The 17,183-nt window shown below is 44.8% G+C and overlaps 1 protein-coding gene across 1 annotated transcript in view; it reads left to right on the forward strand.

Annotated features, from left to right (window-relative positions):
* The window catches only part of BMPR1A (bone morphogenetic protein receptor type 1A), a 132,796-nt gene that overhangs the window by 91,625 nt on the left and 23,988 nt on the right, over positions 1-17,183 (forward strand). Inside the window, exons 3-5 of the mRNA XM_062213869.1 lie at positions 7,947-8,127; positions 15,028-15,190; positions 16,710-16,812. Of these exons, the coding sequence (XP_062069853.1) occupies positions 8,061-8,127; positions 15,028-15,190; positions 16,710-16,812 (333 nt within the window). The 5' untranslated portion in view covers positions 7,947-8,060. The remainder of the gene's footprint in view (positions 1-7,946; positions 8,128-15,027; positions 15,191-16,709; positions 16,813-17,183) is intronic.

Below are 17,183 nucleotides of genomic sequence, written 5' to 3' on the forward strand. Positions count from 1 at the left end.
GAAGGTGGCCCAAGTGCTTGGGCTCCTGCCACCCACGTGGGAGAGATCCAGGTGGAGTTCCAGGGTCCTGGCTTTAGCCTGGCCCAGCCCCAGCTATTGCAGCCATTTGGGGAATGAACCAATGGATGGAAGATCTCTCTCGGACTCCCCAACCCCCCCAAACTCTGTGTCTCAAATAAAAAAAAATAAAATCCCTAAACCAGGAACCTTTTCTTCTGCATCTAATACCAAAGGTCCTGATCAGGAGTGTGAAACAGAAATGCACCAAGTGTACACCATGCGCTACTCATTCATCTTGGTTCTCTGGTTCTGGAAGAATCCATCCTTTGCTGGGGAGAAGGTCTGGGCCCGGAGGCAAGCGTGGGTTTGAGTGAGAGGGCACAGCTGAGCAGAAGTGTGAGTTACCTTGAGTGAGCTCCAGAGCACTGGGTAAAGGTGGAGTCTGCTCAGGAAGCAGTCTCAGGTGTGCTAATGAAACTGGCAACCCCCAGGGTGGTAAAGACCTGGCACTTAGTGACGAATTACGGAAATGATCCCTGAAAGTATAGTCCTCAGACCCGGCAGTTGGAAGTGGCTTTACGAGTGGAACTTCCCTGTCCTAGCTGAGGTCAGAATTTCGCTCTCTGGTTAGTTCTCTGTCCCTGGCTCCTGGGTCTGTCAGGCTTTGTAAAAGGCCTCTCATGACAAGTGCCTCCCTGGTGGCAAAGGGCTCAGGCCTGGACTGCGAGCAGTGTTTTGGTAAGATTCCTGTGCATTGCCTCAGATGCACTCCCACTCCCCCTTTAAACAGTCTGATTGCGTAAGATTTCACGGGTAGACTTGGGTGAGATCGTTTGTTACTCTAACAGAACTGTAAGTCGTGTAGCTCTGTTGTGCATGTTGGCTTAGGGATGATGGCGTGGAGGTTAGGCTTGGGGCAGGAGTGGAGGCACTGCTGGTTAAGGGAAAAGACGATATTCTTATGCTAATGCAGGCACTGGATAAGGAGCAAAGCAGCCATGCAAACAATGCCCATGGAGCCAGAAAGTCTGCAGTGCATCTACTCCTTCTCTGAGAGCTTGTCAGACCAGGCGCCTGGCGCTGCCGGGGGGCCTGCACCGGGGAGTTTGCTCCTTGATGCTTGGCCGAACTGGCAGCTGGCCAGCTTGTTGGAAATTCCCAAACCTCTCCACTAGAAAGTAAAAATTACGGGTGGGGGGCTTAATGGGAAGAGGAAAGAATGATTTTGGTCTGTTTTTTCAGCTGACTTCAGCTTTTTCCTGTTTTGTTTTCTTTAATTCTTACTGAATTATTGGTTCAACCTTCTTGCTGTTTGTGAAGCTTCAACATTTTTTACTTTTTTAAAAGAAATTATTCTCTTATTGACCCACTCTGCCTTCATCTTATTTTCCTGGAGGAAAAACTTTACTAATTTGTGTGTATGTGTGTGTATTATGCCATATATATATATATGTATATATGTATATCAAAGGTAAATTATTTAGATGCCCATTTGTTTTTTACCTTAATAGCTTTTAAATGCCAGCCTCCTTGAAAAATTTTGATCATGTAGCATTTCAGATGTTTACATCTCCTCATGTTCTTTAAAAAAAAAAAAATGGTTGTTGAATCTCATTTTTGGCTGGGATACAGAGAGGGCTGTTTGCTTATTTCACAGGCAGAGAGAGACCTCCCATCCGCTGGTTCACTTCCCAAATGCAGCAACTCAGTTCAGGTCCCCTGTTGGAGTGATGGAGCCCAGTGCCTGAGCCATCATCCCATGCTGCCTCGCTGGGTGCTCACTGGCAGGTAGCTGGCATCAAGAGCAGATTAGGACTCTACATAGGGTCTCTCACGTGGGCTGTAGACCTCCCAACTTGCATCTTAGTCACTGTGCCAGATGCCTGCCTGCCCCATCCTTATAGTCTTGGCATTGCAAGAATAGATATTTTGGGACCGGTGCTGTAGTGCAGCAGGTTAATGCCCTGGCCTGAAGCGCCGGCATCCCATATGGGTGACAATTTGAGACCCAGCTGCTCCACTTCCGATCCAGCTCTCTTCTATGGCCTGGGAAAGCAGTAGAAAACGGCCTAAGACCTTGGGCCCCTGCACCCACATGGGAGACCTGGAAGAAGCTCCTGGCTTCTGGCTTCAGATCAGCACAGCTCCAGCCGTTGCAGCCAACTGGAGAGTGAACCATCGGCTGGAAGACACCCTCCCCTGCCTCTCCTCTGTGTAACTCTGACCTTCAAATAAATAAATCTTAAAAAAAAATAGATATTTTAATTTAATGCAAAAATTCTGATGAATTAGTCTAGGAGTTTTTTCAAATATATATTTTATTGATGCAGGCCTTTTGGTCTGGAAGTTAACATGTCCATACCCCATGTTGGAGTACCTGGGTTTGATAAATGGCCCCAGCTCCCAGTGCCAGCTTCCAGCCAGTGCAGACCCTTAGAGGCAGCGTTGAAGGCTCAGGTAGTTGGATGACTGCCACCCATGTGGAAGACCTGGATTGAACTCCTGGTTGGGCCCAGCGCAGCCCTGGCCCTTGTGAGCATTTGGAGAGTGAACCAGTGGACGGGTGATCTCCGTCTAGCCCTCACAGCCCCCCCTCCCCATGATAATAAATCTATTTTATTATCAGATGCTAGAATTATAAAATTCTCAATTTATGAATGGTTGTAAAATAAGCTTAATATTTTGCTACATCCTGATTATAGAAACAGTTCACATGAGGGGATAAGTAAAGCCCTCAGTATTTATACTGTTAATAGCAGTCGCAGCACTCACACTGCCATCTATTAGTCAGTGGGTTAGTAAGACTCTGTCTGGTGGCTAATGAAACGGAGACCTGGATAGCTTAAATGACTTCCCCAAAGTCACACAGCGAATAAACACTGGGGCGGGCTGCTCCTCGACACCAAGCAGGCTAGTGATTCAAGCTCTGAAACTGCTCCTTGGGGTCTCACAGGAAAAGTGCCTCTACCTGGAACACAAGACTGATGCCATTTATGTGGGACCGAAGTTTCAGAGGGCCAGTGGAGCAGGGAGTCGTACTTGCTGAGCTCATTTTAACACAAGGAGCATACATTCAGCCAGTTCTGGAAGGAGAGATGCCGGTGGTGGTCTCCAGTTCTCAGGCGTTTTGCTGCTTTATGCTTATGTTGTCTCTGCTCTGGCTGTGCTGTTGGGACTTCTGTCCTGGTTGACTGCGAAAACCTCATTGTAATTAGGCTCTTATTATTTTGGCAGGTTTCTTGTGATGATTACGTTAGTTATTCATTACTCCAAAACTTAGCAACTTAGTGGTTTTCCACTGCCATCAGGGCCAGCGTGTGGCACAGTGGGTTAAGTCACTGTTTGTGATGCTGGCATCCCATATCAGAGTGCTGGCTTGAGTCCCAGTTGCACTGCTTCTAATCCAGCTTCTTTGCACATGGTGCCTAGAAAGGTGGCAGATGATGGCCCAAGTGTTTGAATCCCTCCTTCCCACATGGGAGACCTGGATGGAGCTCCTGGCTTTGGCCTGGCCCAGCCCTGAAAGTGAATCAGTAGATGATCTCTTTCCCTGTAACTCTACTTTTTTTTTTTTTTTTTAAGATTTATTTATTTATTTGAGAGGTAGAGTTACAGAGAAAGAGAGGTCTTCCATCTGCTGGTTCACTCCCCAAATGGCTGCAATGGCCAGAGCTGGGCTGATCCAAAGCCAGGAGCCAGGAGCTTCTTCTGGGTCTCCCATATGGTGCAGGGGCCCAAGGATTTGGACCATCTTCTACTGCTCTCCCAGGCTATAGCAGAGAGCTGAATCAGAATTGGAGCAGCCTGGACTCGAAGTGGCACCCATATGGGATGCTGGTGCCTAAGGCAGAGGCTTTGCTTATTACACCACAGCACCTGCCCTATAACTCTACCTTTCAGATAAATAAAATAAATCTTCTACAAGCCACTATGACCATTTATTGCACATTTTTGACGGGCAGGAATCCAACAGGGGCCACATGGTTCTTCCTGAAGTTTTGGTTAAGAGGTTCTTGGAGACACAGTTGCCTGGGGCGGTTGACAGGAGGCCGCAGTCCCTGCCTGGTGGGCCCTTCTCTGAGGCCACTGAGTGTCCTTCCCACTTGGAAGCTGGCTGCCCTCCAGTGAGGGAGCAGGGAGGAAGCCGACCCAGGGGCAGGAGTCACACTGTTGCTTCATTTTATTGGCTAGAAGTGAGTCACAAAGTCTCCTTGTCATTCAAGGGAGGGGACTGGGCTCCACCCTTTGAAGGGAGTTTCAAAAGCACTACATGATCTGTGACTGGTAGACTGAGTTCTTTCTAACTGTGGCAAGTGTCCCATGTGTGTGGTCGTCTCTGTTCCACCTGCAGCCCCACACGCTGTGTTAACACTGTCCGTGATGGATCCCAGGCCATGTTCACCTGTGAGAGCCACAGAGGCGGGCGTGGTGTCAGTGCCTTTGTAATCTGCAGCCCGGAATGTTTGCCTCAAAACCAGAGGCCCGGGAGCCATTCCCGCCGGGTGACCTCAGATATCCAAATCTCAGTTTGAGCCTCTGCTTTCACTCCTTTCAAACTCCACTCATTCCCATTTTGGGGATCGCTTATGTCAGAGATGTGCACATCTTCTTTAACGCCTTACCCCAACAACAAAATCCATCAGCAACCTTAGCCTCTGTTGCCACTCTCCTAAACTACATTTATTCTTTTTCAAAGATATATTTATATGAAAGGCAGAGTGACAGATAGGGAGGGAGAGAGAAAAAGTGAGCGAGAGCACAAGACAGAGCTAGCAGGAGTGCAAGAGAAGGCTTCCATCTCTTGGTTCACTCCCCGAATAGCTGCCACAGCTGGGGCTTGGCCAGGCTGAAGCCAGGAGCCTGGAGTGCCATCAGGGTCTCCCATGTGGATTGCAAGGGGCCCAAACACTTAGACATTTTCTGTTGCTTCCCCAAGCACATCAGCAGGGAGTTGGATCAGAAGCAGAGCAGCCTGGCTAGAAACAGTGCTGCAGTATGGGATGCTGGCATCACAGGTGACGGGTTGAACCCGCTACCCCACCACACCAGCCCCTCACGATACAGTTTCCACAGTATTCTGTGCTCATCTTCTCCAGTTCATCATATAGAACCCAGGTAATTGCCTCCCATCCTGCTTAGCATTACATCCCCAAGCCTACATAGGGTCTTGCCTCATCTGTGCGTCTCTAACCTCATCTCCCACACGCTGGCCCTCTTTCTCCTTTGAGAAATACCATCCTTTCTGTTCTTCTCTGCCTCAAGATCTTCGCACAGGCTGTTCCCTAAGACTAGGATTCCCCACCCCCCACCTTACTTGGCTAGCTCTTAACTCTTCCGGTTGCCTCTGTCACTTCTCCATGTTGCTTCTCCCGACCCCTCCACCTAGACTAGATCAGACCTGTTCTCCACCCCCCCCACCCCCCCACCCCCCCACCCCGTGACCTGCCACTTCCCTTCGTACCACGAGCTGGGATTACAAAAGGCCTGTGTTGTCCTGATTATCTTGTCTCGTTTAGTGGCGGTCAGTTTCATGGATCTGTTCTGTTTTTATCACTGTGTTCTCAGTATCTGTGGTGGAGTCATACATCAAATAGGCACTTAAATAATTAGTAAATTAATATTCAGCAGCAAGAACACTGTGTGTGCAGGACTTCAGCATGAGAAGGGATCTGACAAATTACTAGTCCACCCTCCCTTTCAGGTCAGGGGGACATCCAGCTGTGTTGCTTGTAGCTCAAGTTAGGCAGTTTCTCCTCTTCCCTTTCCTTGCATTCTTCCCTTTAGAGGCCTGACCAGTAGAGCGGAGTGAGGCTGCTGCCCTCTTTGTTTCTGTTAATCCTTGGTAAGCTTGCATTCAAGTCCCAAGTGCAAATATACACTGAGCTTCTAGTTAGCTAAGACCTGATGGCTGATCTCCATACATGTTAAATACAAGTTTCAGTCTATAAAACTTTTCTTGCAGATGAGCTTGTCCTGAACAGCACCTGTTACTTCCTTTGCCAGGTTGGCACTGTGTCGTACACATGCGTGGTGAGAAAAAAACGTCCGAACACGTACTGTGTACCAGGCTCTGCTCGTGCTTCATGATGTGTATGCTGTATAAGGCACACGGGGTGGGGGGTGGGGGGGCAGCAAGTAGTGCAGGGTGGCAGTCTGTACTTGGAGTTTGGACTCAGACCTCCTTGTCACTCACCAGCAGTGTGACCTTAAGTCGTTGCCTCTTTTCTCATTTGTAAAATTAAAATAATAACTCTGCCTTTCTTCTAAGGTGGCTGTCATGATTCAGTAAGTTGATGTTAGCAAAGCCTCTGTAATGGTACTGGCATACAGTTGGAGGAGACTTGTTCTCAAAATAACTTGGGGTGAGCAAATATGTTGCTGTTTTCTAAGATAAGGACGCTCATGCAGAGAAGCTAAGTTACTTACTTAAAGCAGATTCAGGGCTTAAACTCGTGCCAGGGTTGCAGGGTCAGGGACTGTGAGTGTGGGAAATGCTTAGAGTTCTTGGATTGCTCTGTAGGATGCTGAGGTTGTAGCTCTAATGAGACAGGCCACATAGTGGCTTTAAATAAACTGATGAATAAACAAGTCACTGCAACTGGAGAAATGGTGCCACCTTTCACTGTGACAGCAAGAGGAGGAGCAGCACTGGGGAGCAGGAAGGATTTAGACAAGTGGGTAGAGATACATGGTGGGCAGGTAGAAACGAGAAACATCAAAGCTGGAAGGAAATATACTAGAAATTTCTTGTGCATCTGAAACCTGGAACAAATACCCATAAAATCACAATTGAATAGTTTCGGGAAGTAAAGCTTCCAGAGGGAATGCTGTGAAGTCATACTGCAAACCTCCTTCTGCAGTTCTTTTGGATTTTAACATCTTCGGCTGTTGTCATGGTATGATGGGAAGCAATTTAATTTTGTAGTAAAGAACTAAGAATTGTGCGGATTTTAGAGCTAAACCATAAATACGATGTCCATATAAAACACCTTACTGGAAGCCTTATTTGTCTCAATCCTGTAAATGCCTTTGGAGAGCTAATTATTCTGAAAAATTCTGAAGTACTGGGAAAGCTCAGGTTATTTAGCGTGTAAGTCACATGAACGGTAGCTGTATCAAAAACAAGCAAAACCATTTTCATTCAGGAATAATTCAGGCTTAGGTCAATAAAATGGAGCTACTAGAACCAATAGAATAGGAGAAAAGTAGCATTATATTCATCTTGATACATACTAGCCTTTTTCTCTTGTTACCTATTAAACTATTTTACTTTGAGGCCTTTAAGAGTTCACTGTGTTAACAATAACCAGATCTTATATCAGGGAGGTTATGTTTAATGTCATCCATATTAAAAGCCCAGTTACATCCTAATTAAGTTAGATTTGCAATATTTTAGGAAAATATTTTTTCCTTCTAAGCATACAATTTTTTAATTTTAGTTTTTGAAAATAATTTCAGATGTATTTCTGTTTGGTTTTGCTTTAATGATGAAACTCATTGCTAATTTGAATACGTGTGATTTTCTTTGTAAATGTTCTTTTCTATCTGCAGAATAAATTATTAGAAAGATGCCAGATGTTTTTATTACATCATCTAGGGTTTGAAAGAATGTTAATGAATAGCTTATATTTTAAACTTGACTTTTCCTATTTGATTCTTACCATTTTAAGGAATTTTCTTGAAAGTAAAACAGCTTCCTTCTGAGCTGCCAGGAAGGGCAACTATGTACTGTATTCCTCTTGCTTTCCATATGGGGATCTGAGGTCAGGAGAGGTTACAATCTATTATGGGGTTATTTAGGCTTTGTATTTTAACAAGAAGAGCTTTAATCTTTAAAAATGCATTTCACTGCTTAAAGGTGTGTTTGGACATTCGTTTTCCTCTCAGTTTTGGAAAACTTTCCAAAATTCAGTTGTGCTCATTGCCTTTTCGCTGTTGTCTTTCAGGAGAAAGCAGTGGGAGTTGGAGTTACTGTCAAGTGATTGCTGCCTGTCCTGAGAACACTTCGCTGAGCTCAGCTATTAACGGTGACAGAGCACAGGGGACGCCGACATTGAACAATGACTCAGCTCTGTGTGTACATCAGGTTACTGGGAGCCTATCTGTTCATCATTTCTCGTGTTCACGGTCAGTGGTGTTCATGTAATGATTTATGTAGGCATTCATTCTTACATCTGTTTGTTCTTTTTTTCTTTGTAAAGGTTTATTGATTTATTTGAAAGGCTGAGTTAGAGAGAGAGATCTTCCACCTGCTGATTCACTTCCCCGAAGGCTGCTGTGGTTGGGGCTGGGCCAGGCTGAAGCCAGGAGCCAGGAGCTTCATCTAGGTCTCCCATGTGGTTGCGGGGACCCGAGCACTGGGCCGTGATGTGCTGCTTTCTCAGGCCATAGCAGGGAGCTGGATGGCCAAGCAGCAGGGAATGGGACTGGTGCCCATTAGGCATGCTGGCATTACAGATACTCGTGGCTTGACCCACTGTGCCACAGTGCGGGCCCCAATATCTATTCTTTCAACTCGTGTCGCCTTTTTAACAGTTAGGCCCAGCATTTCAGCACAGATTTTGAAAAAAATTATTACTGTTATTTTACTTCTTCATGTTTATGGGGGACAGTATGAACATTCAGTGTATGTATTCAGTGGGTGATAATCAAATCAGGTTAGCTAGCATTTCCATCTCCTTAAACATTTAAAAAGAAGTTTTATTAATACCTAATAACTGTACATATTTATGAGCACAGTGTGATATGTCAATAAATGCTTATGTTTTGTAATTAAATCAAAGTAACTAATGTTTCCTTCTCCTTGTCACCAGCACAACTTTTTAAATAAAGAGCCACAGAACAGATACAGGTCAAATAATTTTTGAACTTGGCTGCAATATAAACATTTTCAAGTGCTTTTAAAATCTCAGCCTCTCAGAGCCTATTTGCACGTCCATGGCAGAGATATTGTCTCAACACACCATCCTACGGCCTTGTGAGGCTTAACTGCAATAGCATGTACGTGGCACTGGTACTGCTGAGTACTGATTTATGACCACTCCTGTGATATCACCCTGTGTGTTCATAGCTTGCAGCTCCCAAGCAGGAAGTTATTGTGAGGACTCTGAGGGTCAGATGAACTGTATTTGCACGTGAGACTTTTCCTGGATGACTTAATTAGGGTGATGTTTTAAACTGAAAAGATAGTACTGTTTTGCAAGAGGATTTCAGATAGAATATATTGAAAATATTCATACCTTTAATTTTTCTACTTCGTAAGTTGCTCTTTCATAATGTTTTGTTCACAGTAATATAGATTAATATCTACCCACAAAAAGAAACATTTACAGCATAAAACTTTTGGCATTTCCATTGAATTTGTAGCCTGTTTGTACTTTGCCTCAGATATAAAAATATCCTCATTATTACCATGCTTAGAATACAGAAACTTCTTGCAAAAGCCACTCTTACTTGTGAAACACCAAATTGTTTAACACAGCATTTTTATTTTGACACTGGTGACATGCTTTATTGATCACCATCAACTGAAGCAGTCATAGACTTGAAGATGAGGAGGTAAAATGAATAGTAATATTTATATTTGCCTCTAACTTTCAGGTAATCTGTTTGGTGTAAACAAATTTTAATATCTTTTTAGGCTGATATAGGTAGTATCCCCTATACTAGCTCAGATTGTTCTACAAAAGTAATTCCAAGTAGTCCATGGAGGGGCCCGCATGGTAAAGCCCCGACCTGCAGTGCCAGCATCCCACATGGGCTCTGGTTGAGTTCCAGCAGCTCCACCTCTCATTCAGCTCCCTACTAATGCACCTAGGAAAGCAGCAGAAGCTGGTCCAAGTGCTTGGGCTTCTGCACCCACGTGGGAGACCTGGAAGAAGCTCCTGGCTTCAGCCTGGCCCAGCCCTGACCCTTGTGGCCATTTGAGGAGTGAACCAGCAGATGGAATCAATCAACCAATCAATCAATCAATCTCTTTCTGCCTCCCTCCCTCTCTCCTTCTCTGTAAATCTGCCTTTCAAAAAATAAACAAATCTTTTAAAAGAAACAAAAAACAAAAAAACAAAAAAAACCCAAACAAGATTATTTTGATAGTTGTCTCAAATGATAACACAAAAAGTATTTACTCTTAAAGAAAACTAATACCAATGTAGTAAAGGTATTATTTTTCAGAAATACCCAAAATCACAGAATGGTATCAGGTATAACTATAGCTCTAGGTTTAGCCTGAATTGTGTCTTAGGAAACTAAATTTCTTTGTAACTTGGAAGAAATAGTAACACTTCTCCTCGATATGAACAGGAATTTTTTGAGCATCAAATGTTCTGATGTGGGTTTAATTGCCTTACATTGAGATAAAGTCACTCACATTTCACTAAAAAATCGAGTCATCTGATATATATCTTTAAGATTTATTTATTTTATTTTGAAAGCCAGAGTTACAGAAAGAGGGAGAGACAAAGAGATTTTCCGTCGGCAGGTTCACTCCCGAGATGGTCAAAATGGTTGAGACTGGGCCACGTGGAGCCAGGAGCCAGGAGCTTTATCCAGGTCTCTCGAGTGGGTGGCAAGTGGCCAAACATTCTGCTGCTTTTCTCAGGCCATCAGCAGGGAGCTGGGTCAGAAGTGGAACAGCCAGGACTTGAACCCGTGCCCACATGGAATGCTGCTGTCACAGGTGGCAGACTTAAGCTGTGCCACAACGCTGGCCCCAAAAGTCATCTGATATTAGCTTCTACTAGGCATTTAGTCCTCTTTTTCTCCCCTAAACTTTGATTTTAGCTTTGAGTAACTGACCCAACTCACAGTGACCTAAATAGGGGTTTATTTTTAACGTAGGTTGTAGGTATTGGCAAGTGCTTAGTAATGGTGCAGTCTTGAGGTCACCGACTGTCATTCTCTCGGACCGTCCCTCGTGGCTACAGAACAACTGCCCTTCGTCTGAAACAGGGGAAATGAGGGAGGGGTGGGCAGCAGCCTCAGCTGGACCCCTCACCTCAGGAAAGCAGAAGTGTCCACAGAACCCCGTCACCGCAGACCTTAGCCCAAGGCTTGCTGGCTAAAATGAGCCTACTTGCAAGAGCTACAAGCAAGCAGCTTCTCAGCATTGCCTTAGATGAATCTACGTCCGTGGCCGAGGACTGAGCACACTGTGTGCCCTAAACAAAACCAGAACTTGGTTAGCTGGGGAAGGGGCAGTAGACATCAGCGGGGCAACTGTCCAGGCCTGCAGTGGTGTTTTATCTCGTCTGCCAGTTAGCATGTTCTCAGCTACAAGTAGCAAAAATAAACAAATAAATAAAAATAGATAAATATTCAAAAGGGCTTAAACTGTAAGGAAAACGTAATACCACACCACCAGGAGTCTAAAGGTACAGGCACTAACTAGTTCTTTCTGTGTCAGATGTGCCATCTTCCACATGTCAGTTTAGCTCTGGGTTAACTCACCTCACAGCCACAGTGTGGTTGCTGAGAGCCAGATGCCACATACACATGTGGCAACTCAGTGATAACATCCAGTAAAGAAGGGGGCTGGATATATCTCTTCCTGGCTCTTTGTAATTGATAAAGAAATCTTTCCCCCGGCACTCCCCTCCTTCCTCCAATAGACTTCATTCTAATCTTAGTGGTCAAAACTTGATATACATTCTTGTGAAAACAAATCACTGGCAAGGGGAATGGAACTCAACTGGTTGGATTAGAACAAGAGTTACCTCAGTCCAGGGTAGGCTGCGCTGTGCCTGAATCTGGTGGAGTACGGGCAAACGCTTTAAGAGTGTGTGAGTGTGTGTGCACACGTTACATGTGTGCTGCTGGCCAGGGGAGGGAGAATGTCTGTTGCAGGGTGCACGTCTGCCTCACATCATCCACAACCCTCCCCACACCTGTGCCCCAGAAGTGCTCCTGTTGATGGGTGTTTTCAGAGGGACCTGTGACCCCAGGGCTCTGTCCACTCAGTGCCCTCAGCTGCTCCTCCAGGACATGTGGTGTGCCGCCCTCTCCTGCACGTCTGGATGTGCCACTTTGGGGTTCAGCGGTGTGGTTCAGAGAAAGGAGGAAGGAGAGTTGGTAGCACCCTCAGCACTTGCTGCTGCGCATGGAAGCCTGGCAGTGAAGGGTGGCCAGCCTACCTGGGAGGATTTCTCTTGACTGGTGCGGCTGGCTAGTGTTTCTGCCGGTAGCCTCTGTCTGAGATGGGCTTAGTGGAGGGTGTACTCTCTGGAGTCTGGGCAGCTTTAGTGGCTATTAGTGTGGAGGTTCAGGTGTATCTTTGACAGTAGGCTATGGCAGGCCCTCTGGTGTAGTGAGTAAAGTCACTGGTTTGGATGCTGGCTGCTCCGCTTCTACTCTAGCTTCCTGCTAATGTGTCTGGGAAAGCAACAGAGGATGGCCCAAGTGCTTGGGCCACTGACATCCACGTGGGAGACCCTGGCTCCTGGCTTTGGACTGGCCCAACTTCGGCCACTGTGGGCATTTGGGGAGTGAACCAGTGGATGAAAGATCTCTGTCTCTAATTCTGCCTTTCAAATAAATAAATGCTTACTTTTTTTTTTTTTTTTTTTTTTTTTTTTTTTAGTAGGCTGATGTTCCATTTGCTTCTGATCTGAGACCTGTTAAGCACAGCTGAGCTTCTTGTCTGGATGTAGTACTCTGAGGATTCTGGGTCTCTAGCCCCCTTTCTTTGCTTGCCTGCTCCCCTGGCCCTTAGTTTGCTGTCCTGTGCTCCAAGGCACTCTAGTGGTAGGTTAGAAGATGACCCTGCTTGATTTGATTTCATAGCACTTATCTCTAAGTAAACATTAAAAAATACCAGATTGCAGTATTTGTTGGTTTTTATTGACTTTCTCCTTCTAAGACTTAAAGCTGTAATTGATAAGGAACTTCATTTTGTTTGTTGTTGTAGTCATTCAGGGCTTAAAGCTGGCTAGTACTCTGTAATTATTACTTAATAACATTTTTGTGTAATGAATTAAAATAGAGCAAGAAAGAAGTTATTGTTTAGACATATATTTTTATACTGAACAATATCCAGCAGCAGCAGGCACCTGTTATCACCCAGATTATGGCCTAGGACTCCTTGGAGAAATTGCTGATTTTAAGTCTGGCAAGGAAAGTGCAAGGTGACCTGAAATATCTTGGCCAGAAATCCAGGGAAAGCTTGAAGGATATGGGGACCAGATTGAAGAGGCAGAGCTGGTACCATCTGAACATTAGCAAGGATCCTGACTGCAGTGGATTAAGAGATCAAGTATGCTGAAGTTTATGGGGTGTAGTGACACTGAAAGAAGGAAAAACCAGTTACTGTTGAAGGTGGCTAACCAGATCAGTGACTGACGGCTGGTAGAGGGGAAATCAAGCGTTAACTCCTCTTTCTCAATCGTATTGTGCCACATACTCAAGTAGTAGATGAGGGAAACCATCTCATTGTAGAGGTGTTCTATGTCATGAAGAAGCAGAAATGAGAGTTAAGATACTCCATTTTATGCTACTCCATCTGCTGCTGCTTTCCCAGGCCCATTAGCAGGGAGCTGGGTAGGAAGTAGAGCAGCTGGAGCTTGAACTAGTGCTCTAGTAATGGAATGCCAGTGTCGCAGGCAGCAGCTTAGCTCACCATGCCACAGCACCAGCCCCTTTGTAATAGGATTCTGGAGCTGATTCAGTCCCCAGCTGTCCCTGTTCCCTGGCCTTACTGAGGGTGTGAGGCCTGGAGGAGTGGCGTGGATCCCCCAGAACCCAGTTCTCTTCACTCCCACCCAGTGGATTGCTTCCTGTCCTGTGCCCCTCACCCTTCCTTCCATCTGTACAGTTGAAGTTCTTGCAGCAAGTGAGGTCTGGAAGTTGGGTAGCAGTTTGGAGGGTTCACAGCAGCTTTGCCCTCACGTTGCAGTGTTTATTTCAGAAAAGGCAGTGGTGGTGAGGGATTGGATACCATACTCGCTCATGCATCATACAGAGGCCTCCCACTTTCTCTTTTAAAGATATTTTCTGGGCTCCTGTTTATTTCTGTTATACTCACTCAGAAGTGAATTTCCTTGCCGAATATTCGGTGTCAGTAAAGAGAGATCATCAGGCTGACAGGCGTGGGAGCCCAGGCATGCCTGTCTCACTGTGTGCATGTGTGTGATTTTTTTTCTCTTTCCAAGAGTTCATCTCATCAGTATAGCTGAATTTAAAGCCATGCCCACAGCGTGTCTTGAATCACTTAGTTAACATTTATAATGAAAGACATACACATGTAGGGTCTGGATGGGCCCCTTTATTCCCTTGAGAGCAGCCCACCTGGAATGGCCTAGGCGGTTTCAGCTGAGAGGGAGGAAAGAATTCCTACAGCAGTTTCAGTTCTGTTCTGCTTCCAGCCTGAAAGGTTCACTCCTGCATCTGACAGGATCTGTCATTTGAGGCCACTGTACTCTAATGCAAGAACCCTGTTCTGTTTCCATAAGCTAAGTACTGCCCTCCGGTAACCTTCAGTTCCTGGCAGCATGGTCTGGATTCTAACCAGTGACCTTGAGATAAAGGGCTCCCGATAAGCACACTGGGTCCCATGCTCTCAGAGTTCCCTGACTTAAGCAATTAACGTCCACAGCAAGATGCTTAGTGGCTCCTTTCCCCAGAGAGGTGCAAATCAAGGACGTTTGCAGAAAGCCGGTCACAGTTTTGAACCAAGGAGTTAAAGAGAAGAAGCACGATTTGTGAGTGTTTACGGTGGAAACCATCTCGGCCGTCCCTGCAGGCTCCCATCTTGCACCTTTCTTACAGGTTAAGACCAGGTTCAAGCCTGTGCATTCTGGTCTGCCTTTCGCTAGCACAAGGGATAGTGACCGAGCCACCTCCATGTGGCCTGCAATATTTGGGACAGTAATTCTGTTCTTCGTAGGTTATTAATGTGTGCTAATTATATGAATAAAGTTTTTCAGATTAAACACATCTGCTGCAATTACTGTGTTTAGAAACTATTCCTCATTGAAAAACTGTTAATCAGCTTTCTAGAAATCACTTATTTACAGACTCCTTATTTGAATACAGGACAGAATCTGGACAGTATGCTCCATGGCACTGGGGTGAAATCAGAGTCCGACCAGAAGAAGTCAGAAAATGGAGCCACCTTAGCGCCAGAGGACACGTTGCCTTTTTTGAAGTGCTATTGCTCAGGACACTGCCCTGATGACGCTGTCAATAACACATGCATGTGAGTATTCTGTGCAGTCCTTCTTAGAGTTGGATGAATAGAGCGGTGTTTGGTGCTATTGGAAGAATTGCTAAAACTGTATTCCAAAGAGCCAAAAAGTTTCTTACTTTGCATATAGGAACATTATTCCTTTAAGTGGTGGATGGTTCCTAGATAAAGAAGAATACTATTGTGGGCCAGGCATTGGGCACAGTAATTAAGATGCCACTTTGGGTGCCCACATTTCATATCATGGAGCCTGAGTTCAAGTTCCTGCTCCACTTCCAGTTCTAGCTTCCTGCTAGAATTTTTGTTATTTATTTGAAAGGCAGTAAGACAGACATTGCCCATCCCCTGGTTCATTCCCCAAATTATTGTAGTAGCTGAGATTGGGCAAGGCCAAAGCTGGAAGCATGGAACACAGTCCAGCAGGGACGTACAGGCTGGAGCTGTCATGCACTGCCTCGCAGGCTGCACATTAGCAGGAAGCTGGAATCAGAATCAGGAGCAGAACTGGGGTTTGAACCCAGCCACTGCAGTTGAGTGTGGGCGTCCCTTGCAGCCAAATGTGCACCCCTGTGTTATGTTTTTGTATGTGGATCCCCCAATCCAAATCTGACTTGTTTAGCTATTTTAATTTTCCTTCCTACCTAATTGTATATTCATTACTCATACATTCATATAGTGCTTGCCTGATAAGATGGCCTATTTGTTAATGGCCTGGTTCCCCTCACTGCCTCCAAATAAAACTCAACCATCAGTTTTACCAGAATTTTAACCTCATATTTTCTCCTAACAGAAAATGAAGATTTCTGCAAAATTCTTTTAAGTGGAGGCAGCAGACTACTGATATGAATAATGAAATAGTAACAGAAAACTTAAAAAAAAAAAAAAAAAGAAGTTTCTTCCCTACTCATTAAAGACTAGATGGATATATTGCGGGAAAACCAGGGTACTATAAATGTGTTTATTTAAGTTTCTTGAAAATTCAGCAGCCTCAAAAGTTCTCCCTGTTTTCTATGACATTCAGTTTAAAAAAAAAAAAAAAAAAAAAAAGTACCTATCAGGATCTCCATCATTCTGTTCTTTCCAAACAGACTTTTCTTCAAGATTAAGTCTGTTTGCAGGTCTCAGAGCAAAATGTATTTTTATCTACTCTCATGTATAATATGTGAATCCTGAAAATGTTATGGATAAGTGGATTTAAAAATTATCCTACTCATCTTTTTGAAACATTAGGGCTATTTACTTTGTTAAACTTTACAGGTACACTTTCTGGAATCACATGAGCATGTTAGCAAGGAGCTGTCTGTCTGTTGGCTGATGGAAGTCCTTTTCCCCCAGACATAGGGTTCTCACTGGCCCTTCCCGCCTCAGTTCAGGGATCACCGCTCTCATGTGTTCACAGCCTGCTTCGCTTTGGCATATGTCTTGTGTGAGTGGAGTTCTAAGTCAGAAAACAAACTCCAGAGGCTGTCAGTGCCTGTTCACATTCACATTGACATTTCATGGGAAGCTAATGATGGGTGTTCCCTTTCAGAACTAATGGACATTGCTTTGCCATCATAGAAGAAGATGACCAGGGAGAAACCACACTGGCATCAGGGTGTATGAAATATGAAGGGTCTGACTTTCAGTGCAAGGTAAGATCTAGTTTGGGACCCATGAGATAAAGGAGGGAGGGACCCAGGAAAAGCATAGAGGTGCATCTGCTCTGCACACCACCAGGAGTTCTGTGAGCAAACGACGGCAGGAATCTCACTCTTCATCAACTAGTATGACTGTGGTCATTGAAGTGCCAGATTATTTTACTTTCAGGAAGGTTTAAAACCATCGTAGTTTGTCATGATTGCAAAAACAGATATTGCCACTTTTGTTTATAGATTATAAAACTTGCTGAAAAGGCTTTAAGATGATAAGCAGTAACCTTTGTTTCATCCTGAGACGATTTAGAAATGTTAACTCCTGGGAGCAAGCTTTTTTTTTTTTTAAGATTTATTTTTTTAAATTTATT

The sequence above is a fragment of the Lepus europaeus genome, chromosome 17, assembly GCF_033115175.1.
Source record: "Lepus europaeus isolate LE1 chromosome 17, mLepTim1.pri, whole genome shotgun sequence".
In the NCBI taxonomy this organism is placed as follows: domain Eukaryota; kingdom Metazoa; phylum Chordata; class Mammalia; order Lagomorpha; family Leporidae; genus Lepus; species Lepus europaeus.